The sequence below is a fragment of the Chiloscyllium plagiosum genome, unplaced genomic scaffold, assembly GCF_037043375.1.
Source record: "Chiloscyllium plagiosum isolate Xiang-an unplaced genomic scaffold, Cpla_swu_hap1 HiC_scaffold_8, whole genome shotgun sequence".
NCBI classification, from domain to species: Eukaryota; Metazoa; Chordata; class Chondrichthyes; order Orectolobiformes; family Hemiscylliidae; genus Chiloscyllium; species Chiloscyllium plagiosum.
In genome coordinates, this window is record NW_028270146.1 from 33,401,463 (window position 1) to 33,422,500 (window position 21,038).

The window sequence follows — 21,038 nt, forward strand, 5'->3', positions numbered from 1 at the left end:
ACCACCCCTGAGAAAAAGAACAGGCAATAACATCACCACAGGAAATGATGTCACCAACCCAAGGAAACCTAAACACAAATCGAAAGCAGGCCATGCTACCAGTGCTTCATCCGGAAGCTCACTGATGATGTTACCTAGTCTGGTGATGAAACGTCTGAAAACTAACCTTCCAGCAAGCAAACCTACATCCAGAACCTCAACCTGAGCTACAAATCTTAAAACTCGCTAATATTTTCATTTTCTAATTTCATCTTCGTGCCATTTATGACCCAACCAATCAGCATCCAGTTTTCATGTTATATAAATTGGTGTCCCTTTCTCAAATTTGTTTCTTGTTCCTAGTTCTGATGAATGAAAACTGAAAAGCTTTAACTTTGTATCCAGTTTTGACAATGTTTAAGTTTTAGTTTCATTTTAATAAAGATCATTTTCGGATACTCGCCTCCAGCATAATTCAGGAATGCACTGAAGGTAAAATCTTTGGGTTGCGTTGGCCCATTGGATTATATGTGTTGTACATCTTTTGTTTGTACCCCGGAAGACAGTTTTTTTTCAAATTGTATAATAACATTCTTAAATAATACACATTTCTAAGTTTGAAATTTTAGTTTTATGGAAGTGATTCAAGTAAACTGGCTTTTTTTCTTGGGTTTTTCTTTTGACTCTATAACAATTCAGCGCGCATATCCAGTTTGGATCACAAGGTTTCATGAAAATTCTACTGTCTTATGAGTGGATTTAAAGAAATGAGAGACAACTCTCAGAGTAAGAGAGAAGCTGATACCATTAAATTAATAAGGTATCTGTTAGACCCAAGTCTATAAGAGTTGTATAGCCTCTCAACATCTTCCGTACTGTGGTTGATATGTAAATGGTAACCATTTGGGTGAGGCATTGCTGTAGAATTTGGGGCAAAGTACATCTTGACATTTTAAGAATGTTTGCTACCCATGTTTCTGTTCCTGTATGGAATGTCTATAAACACAGAAATTGTTTCAAAGTATTTACTAAATAAATAAATATTACTTTACAGTCCCTCCATTGAATATGGTAAAAGATATGATCAGACGTCTACAGGAACTGAGACACACTGATCAGGTCCAGCGTGCATATGCATTGAATTGTGGAGAAGGAGCAACTGTTAGCTACGAAATTCAGATTCGTGTGTTGAGGGAATTTAACCTCCCCGATGCTGCTGTTGAGCTGCTTCAGGTATGTGAAATGTTACTGGCCCTAGAAATGTAATTGATAAGTGGAGACTAAAACTGATTTAAGATTCTACTTTATATTTCACAAGCTACAAATGAGCTTTCAGAAAACTATTAAGCAATATCTTGCATAGTTTCTGTTTTGACCAAAGCAGTTTGCTGCAATATATCTAGCTAGGCAAAATTTACTAAATTGTTTATGCTGCACTTAAAATTATTAATCTGCAGCGTAGAGATTTTTCTGTTAATACTCCCTACAGCTTTTTTTTATATAAGCAGTAGATGTTTGTATAGTATTCTACATAGACCTTTTAATAAATATAGGTATGGAAGGAAAGCTCTGATAATGAATTATGTTTACTTCCCATAGAATCCTCATAAATTCTTTCCTCATGAACGATTTGGTGATGAGAGTCCACTGCTGGGTCTTCGGCAGCACAACCATTGTAGAATAAACAGCTCATCAGCTGTAGAATATGGTGATATTGAACCCTGTGCAGCATTCCATCCAACGTTACCACCACCTCCGCCACCATATCACCCTCCTGCTCCCCCAGTTCATGAAAAGCACAAAGTAGACTGGAGGCAGAGACTGCCAGGCCAGTTGTCATCTCGCTCCTTGTCATACCCTTGTAACCGTTCTCTGCTATACCCTATGCTAGCTTCGAGGCCTGTTTATCCATCTGGTGGTAAAGGAATGCCTCCTGATTGCACCAATTCTTCTGGATTGGTTCGGATAGCACCAGAGCCGACGGTAAGTTCTGACTTCCAAATATTAGATCAGTAATAAAATATGTAAGAGTTTATGCCTTTCCTTACAATTTTTGGCCTAGATCTTGGAATCTAAAATGGGGTATTAATATATTTCTAATGAGAGTTCATTTTAATCTGAGTTATTGACGAACAGCCAATGACCTCAGTGCTTTTTTTTCCTCCTTGAGACTTCCATAGCAGATAGTTAATTGATGCTGTTGTTGTTCAATAAATCAAGTATTTATTTCCAACTAGGCAAAACCAGCCTAATTTGTTTCCTAAGGTTACATTTAGCAGTGCTACAAAAGCATTAATTTTTCATGATTCAAATAAACAGTGAACTTGAGACTGATTTTTGAATATTCTGGGTCCCAATGCGAGTGTTGCATTTTTATACCAATACTACAGATTTCTGTAAATTCAGTAGTATTGCAGAGTGAATTTACAGACTTGTGAATGGATTGTTCAAACTGTGCTTCCATGAAGTGAAGCTACATGCTAGATGCCACATCCTGTTTGATCACCTGATTTTAATTTTAATTTTTCTTGTGTTCTTATGCTGTGGTCAAAGAAAATTGTTCCAGTGCCTTTGAGAAAATGTATTAAGACGTTAACATGACCTGTAGGCAAGGTCCCTACTTTAATAATGAAACATTCTCAACCCTGCAGAATTGGCTGTAACTGATCTCTTTTCAAAACATGTATTTTTTTTTAAAACAAGAATTCAGTTGTTTTATTGCAAATGACTATTTGCCTTGAGAGAATTGTTTCTCTTATTGGATTGAGAACATTAATGTGATCTCAGTCCAGACATCAGTTTTGATTGTAAGAGTAGGAAAACATGAGAATGTTGTCCAGGGAGCTCTGCTAATGATTAGCTGAGAATGTTTAGTTTCCATTGTTGTATTAAAACTTTTCCATAAAACTTTTCCATAAAAGTTTTAATAAGATTTTATATTTAATCTAATTTTTAAAAAGTATTTTGCATGCTGGTAAGTATCTGACAAATTATGTTAAACAGTCTGGTTTATAAAGCTGTGGATCTGGAAACTTTATAAATGTCTTTCTTTAAATTCTCCTAGAATACTGAAGGTACATTAAATGAACTAATGCCAGACATTGCAATGGGTGTGACATCCTTAAGTAATCTATCACTGAAGGATAGAAGGTTTCCAGAACTGAATCTGAATGCTGAAATAAACCAAATGGTTTCAGATTCGGCATCATTTCCACGTCCTGCTCCGTATATACACAATAGACATACACACAGTACGAGGAGGAAACCTGAGCTGAAACTGGAATCTCGGGAAGGCCTCCCGGAGTATCCAGATCTGTATGACTTCTCTTCCAGTACAGCTTACCGATCATACACTCCAGGAACCAGTAGGCGTACACCAGCTTCTGCACAAGGAACATTTTTGGGTCCAGACTTGTACAGTCACAATAGGCTAGCAGCAGCAAGTTTCAAAATGACCTCACTTTGCAACGTAACCTCGAGTAAACCAGAAGAACCAAGGAGAGAATACTTGCTGCCTCCTGAAGTTCATCAGCCACGACCTAGTGACCCACCGTACTTTGATTTCTTGGAGCAACCTCCACACAGATTGGACTTGGCACTGTTACAAGAGTCTAGTGGAGGATCTCTGCATACTAGAAGTAGAGGTTTAATGGAGACAGATCTGACTTGTGGCCTAACAGCAAGTCGAGCTTTGCATGTGCCTTGCAGTTCTGAGAATCATGAGGCCAGCTGCAATAGAAGGTCAGCTGATGGTGGTATGCTGGAGCCAGGAGTCAGTATCCAGCCTTACAGAAATATTCAGCATAGAGAAGATACATTAAGCCGAGAAAGGAGATCACCAAGCAGACCTGACCTTCCATACAAAAAATCTGCTCTTTAATGACGACTGTAATCTAGTCTGTTTTCTTCAGCGATGACTCCATTATTAACTTTGCTTTCATAAAGTTTTGTATATATAACATTTCTACCTTGATCTGAACTATTTCTAGATGGTTTTCTATGACTTTTGTGATATCTTGGAAGACCATGTCTTGCACCAGTATTTTCATTCTTTCTAATGTTTAAATAGTCTGCTTAATCGAGTTTACCATTTTGAGAAAAAAAATGCTTGATCTGTTACCTCCTTTTTACAGGTTTGTTTAAAAATGTGTATTTTGCGTATTGAATTAAGGTTGTGTGATATTTAATGGTGAGCTGTATGTCTGATACCAGTTGATGTATTTTCTCATTTTTGAGAAAGTTTATAGTCTTATTTAGAATGGATGGTATTCTTTTAAAGTATATTCTAGGCATTGGAATACACTTAAAGGGAAGATTATCTGTATTCCATTGGTCCACTGCCTGTATTGAGAGAGAGTACAGATCCTAGTCAATCTGAATCCGTTGTCTTAATCTTGGGACAATCAGATTGCTGTGACAATCGGTTTATAAGATTAATGTTTTAATATTTGGAGAGAAGCTGAATCCCAAAGGCAGAAATCCTAGCAACATAGATAAAGTAGCTAGAGTTCCATCCAAAACTGCTGCCATATCTTTTGCCTCATGTTGATCAGTGGCAGGATATGTGAAACCTCTTTGGCCTTTCTCCTCCTCATTTGATTAGGCAGCTGCTTCTGAAAGTTTTGGATGTTGGTCTCTAAAATAGTGTACTTTGAAGTATTTGAATCAATCAACTAATTGGAGGGAAAAGTTAGAATCTGAGATCTATGTTATGATTTTAAAATTATTATATTTCCCCTTGCTGCATCCAGGTAGACTTTGCATATTGCACACATTTGGGCAGTATGCACTCCCTTGTTGAGGGACTTTTCTGTTGCCCAGCATGTGGTCAGCTTCAGGTCTCAATTCCCAAGTGAGTCACATCCAGCGTTTTTCTCAGTTTTCACAGGGTTCTAATCTGTTTGAAGGGGAAAGTGTTATGCTAACCCTAGAGACAAGAAAGTATGTAGGGAGTTAAAATTATTCATTTTAGTTGTAGAAAATCTATGGATTCAAAGAAAAATTGCATATGGAAACTTTAAGTAGCTAATAAGCTGCAACAAGCTCCATAGAACTATTGTTTTAGAACAAGTGGATTGTGGTAGGTTTTAAACTTTTTTATTTATAGTATAAAACTGGATTGACAGTTGTGCATGTTTATTTTTCACTTTTTTATGTTCTTACTGTTCAGTATTTGTATTTTTGTTTGCATGGATGATCAGGATTAGAAGTAAAATGAGAGGAGATAGGTTAGTGTGAATGAATGAATAACTGCCAGTTTCCAGTGCAAAGCATGAGTGATAGAAAAACTGATCTCTTCACTGCTACTATGCAATCTAATCATCTGTCTTTAGTGGTACTGCAATCAAAATGATAGATTTAAAATATAATCATGAAGGTTCGTTCCTGATGAGCAACTTTAAATGAATTTCAGCTTTTGCAGAACTCCCTGCTCTGAGCTATCAAGTCGTAAGATTCGCTTTTCACTCCAGAGACGAGCATAAAATTGAGGAGCTCTGGGTGAGGTATTAGAGAGGCCTTGCTTGATTTCTCAGGTGGAGATAAAAGATCCTAAGGTACTATTTTGAAGAGCAGCAGGGGAATTCTCCCTAGTATCCTGACCAATATTTATTCCCAATTCAACATCACAAAATAAATTCTTCAGATAACATTGCGTTGTTCCTTGTGGAGCCTTGCTGAATGCAAATTGACTGCTGTAATTCCTACATTACAGCAATGGCTGCACTTCAAAAGTACTTCATTAGCTTAGGGATGTCCTGAGGTTATGAAAGGCACAACAGAATTTTATTTTTGTTCCCCAAGGTGCATGGAGATATTGCTTTCAGGGAAAGGGGTAAAATAATCTGGTCTGTCTCATTACACTAGGCAGGTGTATTGTTTCCAGATGTACCTGAACTTGAAATGAGATTTTACTGGATTAAGCAAATGCTTGAAAAATTTGAGCAAAACTAAACTCTTTACAAGAAATTGTTGCTTCTGCTCAGCAATTTTTCAAATGATTGTTCAAAATTGTAAAATTGTTATATGCCTGGAATCTGTCTCATTCTTTTTAAATGTAGGATAATCTGTGTAACTGTCCCAGTATACAGCACAGTATCTCAAAGCTGCCTGACTTGCTGCTACTTTTTTATATTGTTCTGATGAGCTGTATATCATCTTTGCTTTCCCCACTCCCCAACAAATGCATGCTCTTAAATTGCAGTGATTTACCAATTTAACTTTGGTTGAATGTTAGACCTGTACAAAATCTTGGAATCTGTTTAAAGATGAGGTTCTGGTGTTTGATAGCAAAAGATTTCAAAAACTTGCATTGTTAGTGTTAATCCTTTCATAATTTGTTTTTGATTCTTCTGATCGAAGCTGTTACTGGGATACAGTGAAGTGCCTTCCATCCTAAAGGCTCAAGTATCAGTAATGTTGATCAAATGTCCTATGCAAGTGTTTTCTACAAACTGCATAACCATCTTTGTAGATTCTACTATGCTTCAGTGTATATAATGTTTTTAAAGAGACTATTTTTATTTTAGCATCTTAGTAAGATTCTTATTGCTTAATAAGATGCATCTCCCTATCAAGTACCATGGTAGTTGTACAGAATCTGATCTATTTTTCTACTATTCTGGGAGGGGAAGAAAAAGCATGTAACAAATTCTACATTGCCATAAGTGGTGTTTCAAATAAATGGTCTATAGAATGTTTCACTCATTTTTAAATTGTAAAACTGGTATATAATATGCAACTTCCAGTTTTAAATTAATGTGCTGCAGAGTGGTTTACCCCGAGAATCAAAAATTACACTGATTCCTTGAAATCATAATCACTCAAGTCCCATGGATGCCTAGTGATATACATAAAAGTCTAACCAAGATCTATTGTGCAACCCAAAGCACATATCACCATTAAACTTCCACCTTAAAACTAATGCCGATATTCAGCTGTACATAAAGTTCAGCTCAAATGATCACTTTAGCTTCCATAAAGTTAGTGTGCTTAAGTATCTCCCCCATCTAAACACCCTCCATTAACGTTCCCCTTTCAGCTCAGCTCTGTCTTAATGTCTGTTTACTCTTATTTGTATTTGCAAGGTAGAATTTCTTCTAAAAACGAACCATTCTTCAAATTCCCCTCCTCATTTAACTTTAAGTATTTTCTTGTACCTTGTTCAGACATATACATTTCTCCCCAAATGCCAAACAGTCCTTTTAAAAAGTGTTACTCAGGGCTTTCTCGAAATCCAGCATTCAGGAATGACACAAGTAATTCAGGTATTAAAATGATAGAATTGGGTTTCATAATAATCAGTTAATTTGTAAAGTAACCAAATTTTATTGGCTTATCTGTTCTCATAGCAAATATTTAAAGATTAATTACAAAATAGATCAGCTATGATCTTTCAGTCAACTTTACAGATTTGAAGTTGTAGAAGCTGCATTAGAGTTTAAACAGTGTATATTGATGCAAAGCAATTTAAACAATGCAAAAGCCAAATCCATGTTTCAATTATAACCTGTACAGATAATGGAAACAAAATGCATTTAAACTAAGCACTTGTTATAGCTTAAATACAAAGTTGTTCAGGTGAAGACCAAACAAGATCCAGGATTTCCACTTGACATCCATGTTGGTTTTCAGTCTCTACAGGTAGGTAATAGTATATCTAGATTCTCCTTTATAACTTGATAAAGCACATACAAAATGGGATGTTGGCATCTAGTTTATTTTAAAAGCCAAAATGAAACAAACATTTTCTGAACCAGAAGGATTTAGTGGTTGGTTCATAACAGCAGGAAACAATCTTTTGATTGCTGGATTTGCTTGCACCACCACCATACTCAAAAGGATTCTATCCAATATTAACAAGTCTTTTGTAAATAATACACATCAATTTTAGCCTGCTGAATTATCCCTCTCAGCAACAGTTAAGTAAACCTTTAGACAAAATTAGATAAGTTGAGGTTTGCATATCATTTCATATTCAACATCTACCATGCTGCAGCTGTCAAAGCTTACAAAGGAGCTATCCAGATAAGCTATGCTTTGGGCAGGAGTACAGAGATAACCCAAGGAATGGGTCCAGTCATGTTAACTGGTCATGTTCTAATTGTCATGTTTATTATGGGCAACACTGTTTAAAAAGTTTAAAATACATTGTAGAAGCCATTAATTTCAATTATGCAGTCCAGTTATGCATAGCTGGATATTGTTCCTCTCTACAAAATGTGCACCAGTACCTGCATTAAATTCTCTAACGCTGCTGCATATTGAACAAATTTCTCTGCTGCCTTTGTGAACTTCATATGAAACACTGGCAAAAGAAAAAAAATGGGGTCAACTAATTTTAATTGTTATTGAAAAATCATTTTAGATCTGAGCAATTAATGTTTTCAGCTTTAACTGCAAAAGTACTGCATTCCATCCACCCGCCGTCGCTTCTTTGACTGGAGCTCTTCAAAGAAGTGCTGTATATCTTCACTTGTGACCACCTATTGGATGTAAAATAGGACTGATTTAAAATTAAACTCGAAACAAAGTTGTCAGCTTTTGAAGTTAGGACAGCATTAATATTTTTAGTTTGACAATTGTTTCTCCACTATGAGACTAATCATGTTTAGATGCTTTTCCAGTTGTGTTATGCAGCAACTCAGACTTTCTCTGCAGCCTAGGACTGCTTCAAAACATCGTGGCACTTTGCAATTCTGATTTGTAACTTCGAGGTTTCCCATTGAAAAATATGGATCAGAAGAGGGGTTCAAAACTGAAAACAAAATTGAAGCTAAATTGTAATTTCCAGCAAATTGAGAAGGTACTACCTCCAGCTTGGTTAGTTTCAGTAAAAGTATGAATTGTGCCCTTAAGTGACTTAAACCTACCCCTGTCACAAAGCAAACATGTTGGTCCAGCAAATACTGTTTACTCGAATCCTCTTGTAGTGAGGTGTAGCTTTGGCTACACCTGAAATAGTGTTGTGATCCAAGAAGGAAACACTCAAACATTCACCAGACACATTCTACAAGGAGAGTAGAAGAGACTGTGCCCTAGAATAGTGGTTCCCAACCTTTCTAGTACTGAGGCACACTTTAACATTTTAAAAAAATTAGTGGGGGGGACTGGATGTGGGTTGCTCTGCCAAAGATTATTCTGGCTTCAACATTCCCACCTCAGGCAAATGACTGTGTGGAGTTTGCACATTCTCCCCGTGTCTGTGTCGGTTTCCTCCCACAGTCCAAAAATGTGCAGGTTAGGTGAATTGACCATGCTAAATTGCCCATAGTGTCAGGGGCAGGGGTAAATGTAGGGGAATGGATCTGGGTGGACTCGTTGGGCCAAAGGGCCTGTTTCCACACTAATCTAATCTTAAAAAAAACATGAACAGGCTGCAGAGTAATAATAGCATCTTGGTGGAAGTTATTTATTAGAACTTAAGGGGTATTAAAATAACTTTTTCTTTACACTAAACAGGAACTACATTTGCAAACAATGAACCGACACTGAAGTTTCTAGTGTAACTGCCACAGTAGTTAAAAATCACAACACCAAGTTATAGTCCAACAGGTTTATTTGGAAGTGCTAGCTTTCAAAGTGCTGTTCACCAGGTCGTTGTGGAGCAGAATCATAAGACAAGATTTATAACAACGGGACTGCAGTGTCATGGAATGTAATACTAAACAAATTTAAATTGTCTTTCATCTTTTAGAATGATCATGTTAGTTCTTTCAGATGTAAATCCTAGATTTTTTTTTAAAAAACTTACATTCTCAAGCTTTACCAGTAGGTTAAAGTGCAAGTACTTTGACATGAGCTCATGGCTCGGAACTGTGTCTAAATATTTATTGTGCCAAATGATGGAGGTGAAGTTAAAAATCACAGGTTATAGTCCAACAGGTTTCTTTGGAAGCATTCTCTTTCAAAGTACTGCTTCTTCAGGTGATTGCGAAGCAGAATCATGAGGATTTTTAGCAACTGGATTGCAGTGTCATGGAATATAATTTAGATTGTCTTTTAGAATTATCTTGTTAGCTTCTGTTCCTTCATATGTAAATCCCAAAAGTTTGTTTTTAAAAAGTTACATTCTCAAGATAGCTTTAATAGGTGCCATCTCAGCTCAGATAATGCATTGAAGGTGTGAGGTTAAACTCTGTCTCAACCGGGACCTTGGGTTCATGTCACACCACAGATACACATACACACAGACTCAAACTGGTCTGTGCTAACCAAAATGTCCATCCGTGCTAACCCCACTTCCCTGCATCTGCGCCAGATCCTTCTAAACCGTTCCTATCCATGTATTTGCCCAAATGCCTTTTTAGACCTTATTAATGACCCCACCACAACCACTTCTGCTGGCAGCTCATTCCATATGCATATCAACTGGTGTAGTTTTAAAAAAAAGTTGATCCTCTGGTTCCGTTTTATTCTTTCCCCTCTAACCTTAAAAATATCATTTAAAATTTGAGGCATTTGAAGAACCGGCCACTAAATGAATAGGTCACAGCAGGACATCAATCAAGCAAGCAGAAATCAGTTTAGGATAAAGTTACAAGGAGCCAAGTTTTGGATTTAATAAAGGTAGGAGTCAAAAAGAAACTGACAGAGAAAGAAATTTGAAAGAGGGAATCTTTGGGAAGTTTTTAAAGTTCAAAGCCAAAGTAGTACAATGAGGGTGAGCAGTATGAAGTTGCTTCAGCCTTAACAACCCTGGTGTGCAAGGAATGGTGATATTTTCTGTTATTTCATTTATGTCTTGCATTTATACTCATGTAAAAATGCAACCAGTTGCGAGTTGGAGTAATGTCCACTGAGTGGTAGGGCGATGAAGCTATTGATGGTTTCAGTCAGAATTATTTTTCCATCATTATTGGCTTCATGCTGGGTAGAGGCCTCTACACTATCCTTGGGCAATCAGGATTGAGGGGGGTCAGACAGGAAAGGCTCAGTGGGACAGCACAGGGCCTGATTTCAGAATGGTAAAGACCAAGGACTAGACTAGAATAACCTTTTAAAACAAAGGGATACACATTAAATGTATCATGGTATGTCATTGAGGCAGTCACCAACTAGCAGACAGTATCTATGGCAACAAATACACAATAGCCTCTTGAATGTATGAATAGCTTTCTTCCTGCCTTACCAGGAGATACAGAAATCTCATCCATTACTGGTGTGAACTTAGAGATACCCCACCTCTAATTGCAGGATCTGATCACTTATAGGTGGTCATGTAGCCACGGTGAAATTGATAACCCGATTTCAGACATCACCTTTTATTGCCAAGAATTCAGGGAGGAAAAAAAACCCACCTTGAGGATCTGAGCTGCAGGGAGAGGCTGAGGGGTGACCTTATAGAGGTTTACAAAATTGAGGGGCATGGATAGGATAAATAGACAAAGTCTTTTCCCTGGGGTCGGGGAGTCCAGAACTTGAGGGCATAGGTTTAGGGTGAGGGGGGGAAGATATAAGAGAGACCTAAGGGATAACTTTGTCATGCAGAGGATGGTACATGTATGGAATGAGCTGCCAGAGGATGTGGTGGAGGCTGGTACAATTGCAACATTTAAGAGGCATTTGGATGGGTATATGAATAGGAAGGGTTTGGAGGGATATGGGCCGGGTGCTGGCAGGTGGGACTAGATTGGGTTGGGATATCTGGTCGGCATGGACGGATTGGACCGAAGGGTCTGTTTCTATGCTATACATCTCTATGACTCTATGACCTCTTTGCTGCAGCCAGATGTGGTTGGTCACGGCAAAACCTTTGGAGAATTCAATATCTTTCCCCTCAGAAAATCTATTCCACACCAGGCATACAGCCTAAGTAATAAGACTATTACAATGGCGGAACATGTTGAATTTTCTTGCAAACGGGATTAATATTTAAATCAAAAGTTTCTTAGTTACATTTTCAAATGAATGACGTATTTTGGTGGGGCAAAGATGTGGAATATTTACCAAGTGACCACTTGGTAACAAGGGCTTATATGCAGAGTCTGACTAAACAACTGGTGTTGCAAGTACGTACTATTGCTTGGGTAGTTAGTAAAGGGTTACTGCAAAGTGGAAATTTAATTTGTGTTAATACCGAAGATACAGGATAAGGACCTTAAAAAGGTACTGAGATAGTTTAAGAATCTTGCGGATTACAAATGAAATCAGTAAAGGCAGGACTTGATGGTTTGGAGTCTCCTAACATTTTAAGTAGAATAAATTACAGGTCATCAAGATGGAACATCAGATTAGCATTCTAACAATACAAAATGTAGTTGACAGTGGAAATTACAGTCAAACGTCACAACAGATAGATCGAAGGTGATCCCATGGCTGTAGAAGATATCTTGAAAGGCCAGGGATGGTAGTGTGGATAAAGGAACGCCAAAAGGGGAGGCAATGATTCAGTGGTATTATCACTGGATTGTTAATAGAGAGATCCAGGTAATGTTCGGAGGACAAAAACAGGTTGCTGGAAAACCTCAGCAGGTTTGAAGTAACTGTTAAAAGAAATCAAAGTTAATGTTTCAGGTCTGATGACCCTTTCTTAGAACTAAAGGAAGGGTCACCAGACCTAAAATGTTAACTTTGATTTCTCTGAGCAGATACCACCAGCCCTGCTGAGCTTGTCCTGCAACCTCTATTTTTGTTTGATTTACAGCATCCACAGTTTTTTTCAGTTTTTACTGTTCTGTTTTGAATCCTGCCATGGAGGAGTTTGGATTCCATACAAATCTGGGATTAAGTGTCTAATGACAACTGTAACATTGTTGGAAAAACCTGTCCTTTAAATGTTCTTTGGGGAAGGAAACTGCCATACTTACCTAGTATGGCCTATGAGATTCCAGATCCACAACAATATGGTTGACTCTTAACTGCTCTCTGGGCAATTTGAGATTGGCGACGCCCTTGTCTTGTAATTTTTTTTAGAAAACACATCTTTCCAGATATCAGGGTAAAAAGGCCAAGGTGGTTAGAAGTAATGAGTGGAGATGTTTTCGTTCCAGTTGAAACCAAGCAACAACTCTTTCTCCTTTGTCAAGCTCAGGAGAAAGTTGGCAGGAGTCTGGCCTTGTGATCATGGCTCCAGAGAAGCCAAGATGGAACATAGCAGAACTGTCAGGGAATGGATTATTACATAAAGAGCTAAACTCGTGACTTGAATTGGATCACATCCATGGTCTTACACAAGATCTGGAATTTGGCAGGAATCTGATGTACTTCTCCTTAACTAACCTCAGTGTTTTTGTTCCTTCTTTGTACATCTTACTGACGGATGGTTTCCAAAAAAAAAATTAGCCTAGTTAGCCCTCAAAGTGCTAACATATCCAATATCCATCTTTTCACAAATGTTCCTTCAGCTCCGTGTTCAAGGCAAAGTTGTCACAGGCAATCATTCATTCCTCAGACCCAAACATGAACGCATGCACACACTTTCCAATCAAAGAATTTTATGGCATACAGTGGGGTGGTAGGCCAATTTTCCTTTCCAACTGTCCAACCCCTACCTCCACCACTGTACTATAACCAAATGTGTCCCCATTGATGTGAATAGGGTAGCAACAAGTGCAGCACAGAATTTGGCTTCGTTCCACTAGGTATGTATTTCATTTTAACCTTTAAATTCTGATAGCTGTAAAACAAATTTCAGTGGCTAAAACATTGAATAATCCTTACCTTTCCCTCATCTGCAAACCTTTTCAGATAATCTTTCAGTTCAGACTTTAAATCGTTGTATTCTAGACAAGAAAAGAAACCACAAAGTGAATGTAATGACTTAATTCTGTGGTCCGGCATTTCTATCCAGTATGGAAAATAAGTTTACTGGAGACAAGCAGCACTTCGTAAAAACTAGGAGCAGGAGGCGGCCATCTGGCCATTCGAGCTTGCTCGCCATTCAATATGATCATAACTGTTCTTTTTGTGGCATCAGCTCCTTACCCACCCTCTCACCAAAACCCTTAATTCCTTTACTGTTTAAAAAATCTTAGCTTTAAAAACATTCAATGACGAAGCCTCAACTACTTCGCTATTCTACAGATACACAACACTTTGTGTGAAGAAGTTACTCCTCAATTCAGTCCTAATTTTGAGGTTTGCCCTCTTGTTCTAAATTCACCCACCAGTGGAAACAACCTCCCTGCTTCTATATTATCTATTCTCCTCTTAATTTTATATTTTTCTGGGATTTCATTCCTCTCCTCCTCCTCCTCCCCCCCCCCCCCACCCACCATTCTAAATTCCAATGAATATAATCTCTGTCTAATCAGTCTCTCCTCATCAGCCAAACCCCTCAAACTCTGAAAACAATCTAGGTGAACCTCCTCTACCCACCACCCCCCACCCCACCCCAAATCTAGTGCCAGTACATCCTTTCTCAAGTAAGGAGACCAAAACAGCAATGGTATTCCAGGTGTGGTGTAGCCTCACCAGCACCCTATACAGCTTCAACATACCCTCCCTGCTTTTAAATTCAACCCCTTTAGCAATGATGGACTAAATTCCATTTGTCTTCTTAAGTACCTGTTGCTCCTGCAAACCACCTTCTGCAATTCATGCAGAAGGACACCCAGGTCCCTTAGCACATGGCTTCGCGTGTGCTGACAGTTTAATTATGGAAACCAGAGAAACAGAAGCTGTAGATTTCATAGCATTTCCACCATACACTATTTTTTTTAAATGGATACCCTTAACAACTCATTATTTAGTGACAATTTTCAGACATTTTCACTTTCAAAGGAAAATCCTCTTGGAGAAGCCATTGCTCACAAGGTTTTAGTAAACCTTCCATAAGGGGTAAAGAGAGAAGCTTTGAGATCTAGTATTAAAATTTAGCAATATTGAAAATCCTCTATCCCAACACTACACTCTAGATCCTAAATCCTGAACATATATTCTAGAACAAATGAAAAACCTAAAAGGTGAGCAGAATCTGATATTATTCCATCTACTGTCTTTCAAAAAAGTTTGTATATAAGTGCAGAACTTAATTTCACAAAAACTGACAAAAGATTGAGCACATTACTCTGGAAACCCATCTCATAACCTAACTTCACAGGGCTTGATCTCTCGACCACATTGCAAAAGAAGACTTGTAAAAAAAAAAAAATCAGGTGACCCAGCAGCTAAGGATCAAACTAAAATGCTTTAGAAAATCTCTATTCAATTATCACCAGAGAAGAAAAGCACTGGTTTACCATAAATGAGTTCAACTTGTTGGATTCTATTCATGTTGCTCAGAGCTGTCATCAATGGATCACATTTTTCTCGTTCAGTCTCTTCAACTGTTTTGCCTTTATTTTCATAGGCCAGCACGGTATCAAATTCATCCAACAGGAAGGAGATTTCTAGTTCGTTATACAGGTTCTGAAAAGAAAGACCAACTCTTACGTGTGAATACAAACTGACCAATGAGAAAGACTTTACTTCCATCAACACCCTGTCAATGAACACCTCATTTTTAAAAAAAGAATTGAAAAGTTTTGTTTTCAATCACTGACTTGAACAAAACTTGAGACAATTGTGGAAGTAGAAAGGAATTTCTTCTAACTAAAACCGCTAAATTATCAACATACATCAGTATTTCATTCACAGAATGTGTAAAATGTAAATCAGTATTTAGTCTTCATTTCACCATTTAAAATAAAATCATGTAGATACATTAGAATTTCCTTTGTTAAGCAGGTTTCTTCACTCGTCTTGCAGAAGCACAGCCTGTCACTTGTATTTTCAGTTGCAAGACCAACCACTACTACTTGTCCAGAGATACACTTGAAAGCATCCCCAACTAATGGATACAGTATTGTGTGTACAGGAATGTGACAGTTATCAGCAATCCAAGCACAAACGTTATAGTTATACTGCTTTCACAGGGGGGGGGGGGGGGAGGAATACTGCCATTTTCCTTTCTCTTCCCAAAACTCAGCTTTGCACCAACATTCCCAAACACAAAATTAAATATACATATACAAACAGCCCCTGGATTGCATACAGGTTCCATTCACAAGTCAATTTGTACACGTCAGATCACAATTCAGGACAACATTAAGAAGCTGATCATAACTACAAGAAATGTCTATATATTTCAGGTCTTTAAAATTACACCCCTGTATCAGATCACCTTTAATGTCTGACCATCACGCTCATTACCCTAATCCCACCATCCCACATATCCCTCAATCCCTTTAGCCACAAGAGCTACATTCACCTTCTTAAAAACACTGTTTTGGCCTCAACCACTTTCTTTGTTAGTGAATTATATTGGCTCACTATTCTCTGGGTGAAGACATTTCCCCTCGTCTCAATCCAAAAGGTTTACCACTTATCCTTAAGCTATGACTTCTATTTCTGGACTCCCCCACTATTGGGAACAGCCTTCTGCCTAGTTCTGTTAGAATTTTATAGGTTTCTACGAGATCCCACATCCCACCTCCTCCTCCTTTCTCCCCCCCCCATTCTTCCAAACTGCAGTGAATACAATCCTAACTGACACAAACTCTCCTTATCAAAGTCCTGCCACCTCAGGAATAAATTTAGTAAACCTTCACTATACCTCTATAGCAAGAACGTCTTCTGCAGGCAAGGAGACCAAAACAGCACACAGTATTCCAAGTGCAGCCTCAAAAATGCCCTGTATGATCACCGCAAGACATCTTTGTTCCTGTACTCGAATCTTCTCATTCTCACCTGTGTGGCTACTTTCAGTGACTGGTTCTTAAGGACACCCAGGTTTCATTGAACATTCACCTTTCTCAATTTACAACTATGCAAATAATAATCTGTCTTCGTGTTTTTGCTACCAGTGGATAACCTCACATTTATCCACATTATGCTGCATTTGCCCACTCACTCAGTCAGTCTATTCAAACCAGACTGCAACATCTCTGTATCCTCACAACTCACCCTACATCATTAACACAATGTGAATAGCAGGGGTCCCCATACCAATCCCACTAGTCATTGCCTGCCATTCAGAAAAAGACCATTTATTCCTATTCTCATTCCCTGTCTGCTAACCAGCTTTCTTTCCATCTTAATACATCAGCCATAATCCCGTGTAGTTTAATTTTACACATTAATCTCTTATGTGGGGCTATGTCAAAAGCCTCCTGAACATCCAAATAAATCACATCCACTAAACACCCCCATCAACTCTATTAGTGACATCTCTGAAGAATTCCAGGAGATTTAACAAGCATGATTTCCCTTTTGTAAATCCATGCTGACTGAGCCTGATTCTATGACTGTTTCTAAGTGCTCTGCTGTAAAATCCTGGATAATGGACTCTGGCATCTTCCCACTATTGATCTCTCATTCATTGGTCTGTAATTCCCCATTTCCTCTCCAATTCCCTTTTTAAATAGGGAGATTACATTAGTTACCCTCCAAACGATTCCAGAATCGAAAGATGACCACCAATGCAACCATTATTTCTATGGCCTCTTCCTCAAGTACTTTGGGATGTCGTTTATCAGGCTTTGAGGATTTATCTACCTTCAATCCCATCAATTTCTTCAATACAATTTCTCTACTAATACAAATTCGCTTCAGTTCCTCTCGCTCACTAAACTCTGTGTTCCCCTTCATTTCTGGTATTAGTGTAACCTCCTTTGAGGTGACAGAAGTAAAGCACGAACATAAATGTTCATCTTGCTTTATGCATCTCCTGTGCAGCGTTACTTGTATGTCTCAATCTAAGCACCCTATGATCTATGTACATTCTTGTTTGTTATGATCTGCCTGTACTGCTTGCAAAAGAAAGCAATACAATAAATCAAACCAAAATTTAGTTTTGTCAGTCATTTTTGTTTCCCATTATAAATTAATGTAAAGGGCCTACATTAGTTTTCACTGATCTTTTTCTCTTCACATACTAATAGAAATTTCCACAGTCAGTTCTTATATTCCCCACAAGCTTACTCTATTTTCCCCTTCTTAAATCACTTGGTCCTCCTTTGCTGAGTTCTAAACTATTCCCAATCCTTTGCTCACTTATTTTTTTCTTGCTAATTTATGCTTATACTAACTTCCATAGTCAAAATATCACACAACACCAGGTTATAGTCCAACAGGTTTATTTGGAAGCACTAGCTTTCAGAACACTGCTTCTTCATCAAGTGAAGGAGCAGTGCTCCAAAAGCTAGTGTTTCTAAATAAGCCTGTTGGGACTATAACCTGGTGTGTTATTTTTAGCTTTGTACACCCCAATCCAACACCAGCATCTCCAAATCATGACTAATTTCCATGGTTTGACCACTCTTCTATCTGGAGTCTTAACGTCTGTAGTTTAAAGACTCTTACAAATACTCTTTCTAGGCATCAGTCCTGGTGCTGCTCACGTGTAACCTGCCCAGTTTATATCAGTACCACTGTTCCCCAGAACTAGTCCCAATGCCCCAGGAAACTGATACCCTCAGGGTCCCACCATCTCTTTAGCCACATGTTCATCTGCTATATCCTACAATTTCCATTCTGGCTAGCACGTGGCACTGGTAGTAATCCTGAGATCACCAACTTGAAGGTTCTACTTTTCAGCTCGCTTCTTAATATTATCCTTTTTAAGGCCTTATCCCTTTTTTCTTAAAGAAAATAATTATTATTAGTATGAATACATTCCACAACCACTGGCTATTCACATTCTCTCTGCCCTCCCTCCCCAGGTTGTCCTTTAGCTGCTCAGAGATATCCTTGATACTTGCACCAGGGAGGTAACATACCATCCTAGAGTCTTGATTGAGCCACAGAAATGTCTGTCTATTCCTCTTACAGTTAAATCCCTGATGTCTACTGAATTTCCACACTTTTTGCTCCTCTGTTGTGCAACTGAGCCAACCATGGCACCACAAATTTGAGTCAATGATGATTTTCCCAGAGAAGTCATTCCCCTCAACTGTATCCAAAGCAGTCTGTCTATCAGGGAATGGCCACAGGGAGTTCCTGCACTGCCAGCCTAATCTTCTTACACTGCCTGGTGGTCCCCCATTCCCTCTCTGCCTATTGAGTCTTAGCTGCGGTGTAACCACCTCTCTGTCCATGCTACGCACAATTCTCTCAGCTTCCTGGATGCTCCAGTGTGTCCTGAGCTGTCACTCCAGTTCCAAAATCCAAGGGCTTCCAGGAGTGCAGCTGGAGACACTTCCTGCACACATTCCAGGCCCCCACCCTGGAAATGTGCCCAGCTTCCCACAAAGCTAGAGAAGCAAACCCAGCTTTGAGCCCTCTTGCCATCACTTACCCGGCTAAATTAAAGTTTTTAGAAGATGCTTAATATCAAATATCAACTTCTCTAGGGCCCTTCTGTAGTAACAAGGAACAGGGAAAAAAAAATACAGCCCTTAAACTATAAACCACAAAAGGACCCTACAAACCATAAGCACTAATCATTGTAAATATTTAACTAATCTTTCTTACTACTTAAAAATCGGCTCTCTCCCTTGAAGCCTCTAGTCCAGTTTTATTCCATTCTAACCACTCCAAACTTCCTGTGACGTCTTTGTTTCCTCCTGTTATGGACCAGGCCAGACCCCCTCAAAACATTTCAAGAAAGCGGCTCAGGCCCTAACTTTGCCATTTGTTTTAAGCAGGTGTAACACGGTTATTCCAGGACTGGTCAAACTACTTAGTTTTAAACAAAACAGAATTTAGATTAGATTAGATTAGATTACTTACAGTGTGGAAACAGGCCCTTCGGCCCAACAAGTCCACACCGCCCCGCCGAAGCGCAACCCACCCATACCCCTACATTTACCCCTTACCTAACACTACGGACAATTTAGCATGGCCAATTCACTTGAGCTGCACATCTTTGGACTGTGGGAGGAAACCGGAGCACCCGGAGGAAACCCACACAGACACGGGGAGAACGTGCAAACTCCACACAGTCAGTCGCCTGAGGTGGGAACTGAACCCGGGTCTCTGGCGCTGTGAGGCAATTTATTTACAACATTACCAAATGAAACATAAACAAAAAGAACAGAATACCAAATAACTTAACCTGAGAACTCAACAGTTCATCCCAACTTAATGACGCTGACTGAGAGGACACTTCCCAGAGTGCTTCACCATGTCACAGACTGTGTGGCCAGCCTTCCCAGAGTGCTTCACTGTGACACTGTTCCTAAATTTATTTCCAAGTCAGACATTTGCAAATTGGGGAGTCCCTGTAATAGTGCTTTGGAAGTGAACATCAAATTGTACTTTGGATATCTATCTGCTTATGTCCTTTCATTTGTGGACGTTCTATCAGCTTTAGATGAATAAGCAATTATATTGGTGTTTGCAGATGGCTCCCTTTGCAATTTGGATTGTAACTGATGGCCAAGTTTTGGTTTCCAAAATAGAACTCGCAAAAAAGTGCAAGTGCTGGAAAAACAATAAAACAGAACAGTTAGAAGAAACAGCAACTGTAGGAGACAAGTTTCAGAGTTTCAGTGAAGAACTACAGAGATTGAATGTTGATTAGCTGCAACTTCATGTAATTAGGGATGTAGAACATCTCTGACATTACTAGTTTCAAAAATATTACAAGAAAGATTTGTGGTGCTGGTTTAACCAAAACTTGGAATTTTTGTATCTTTTAGTTTAAAAAAAAAGATAAAGTAAACAAGTACGATTCAAATCAAAATCATTTTAAGAACTGGGGTGGTGACAGGGAGAAAAGTCATGGGAGAAGACAAACATACCATGCAAGACTGGCAGGTACACAGCTTATTACGCCAGTTATGAGGCCAGTAGGTGGCACAGTCTCTCTGCAATTCACCCTTTTTCTTCACCTGCTGCAGTTTGCAACCTGTGACATTCTCCTCCTTCACGCTGCAACTTGCATCGTCACCACTGGCTCCCTGGAATACAAAATGGAACAACCTTTTTAACAAATGTAGCTGTTCGAGAGGATATATTTTAGGATTGTAACTTCTGATTTCTAATTTTCTGGGTCTGGAGTATGGGGTTTTTGTGGGACAATGAGAGAGAGCTCAGTCTGGATAGCTTATGAAATAGGCTTGGAGTTGCATAATAAACAGTGAGAAGTCCTCTCGTGTTGCAACTAGGATTGTAATGGCAGCTCTCAGTATCTGAAG

General features: G+C 38.7%; 2 protein-coding genes across 7 annotated transcripts in view; one reads left to right on the forward strand and one right to left on the reverse strand.

The window, feature by feature from the left end:
* Positions 1-6,685, forward strand: part of btbd7 (BTB domain containing 7) — a 49,086-nt gene extending 42,401 nt beyond the window's left edge. For all 5 annotated transcript variants that reach the window (XM_087989682.1, XM_043697194.2, XM_087989681.1 and 2 more), the window contains 3 exons: positions 1,034-1,212; positions 1,579-1,962; positions 3,044-6,685. In XM_087989682.1, coding sequence (XP_087845808.1) covers positions 1,034-1,212; positions 1,579-1,962; positions 3,044-3,859 — 1,379 coding nt within the window. In that variant the 3' untranslated portion in view covers positions 3,860-6,685. The remainder of the gene's footprint in view (positions 1-1,033; positions 1,213-1,578; positions 1,963-3,043) is intronic.
* Positions 6,686-7,281: 596 nt separating this feature from the next.
* LOC122553435 (putative E3 ubiquitin-protein ligase UBR7) overlaps positions 7,282-21,038 on the reverse strand; it is a 36,593-nt gene continuing 22,836 nt past the window's right edge. For both annotated transcript variants that reach the window (XM_043697197.2, XM_043697196.2), the window contains exons 8-11: positions 20,643-20,801; positions 15,159-15,327; positions 13,639-13,700; positions 7,282-8,462 (exon numbers count right to left, since the gene is read on the reverse strand). In XM_043697197.2, the coding sequence (XP_043553132.1) occupies positions 8,370-8,462; positions 13,639-13,700; positions 15,159-15,327; positions 20,643-20,801 (483 nt within the window). In that variant the 3' untranslated portion in view covers positions 7,282-8,369. The remainder of the gene's footprint in view (positions 8,463-13,638; positions 13,701-15,158; positions 15,328-20,642; positions 20,802-21,038) is intronic.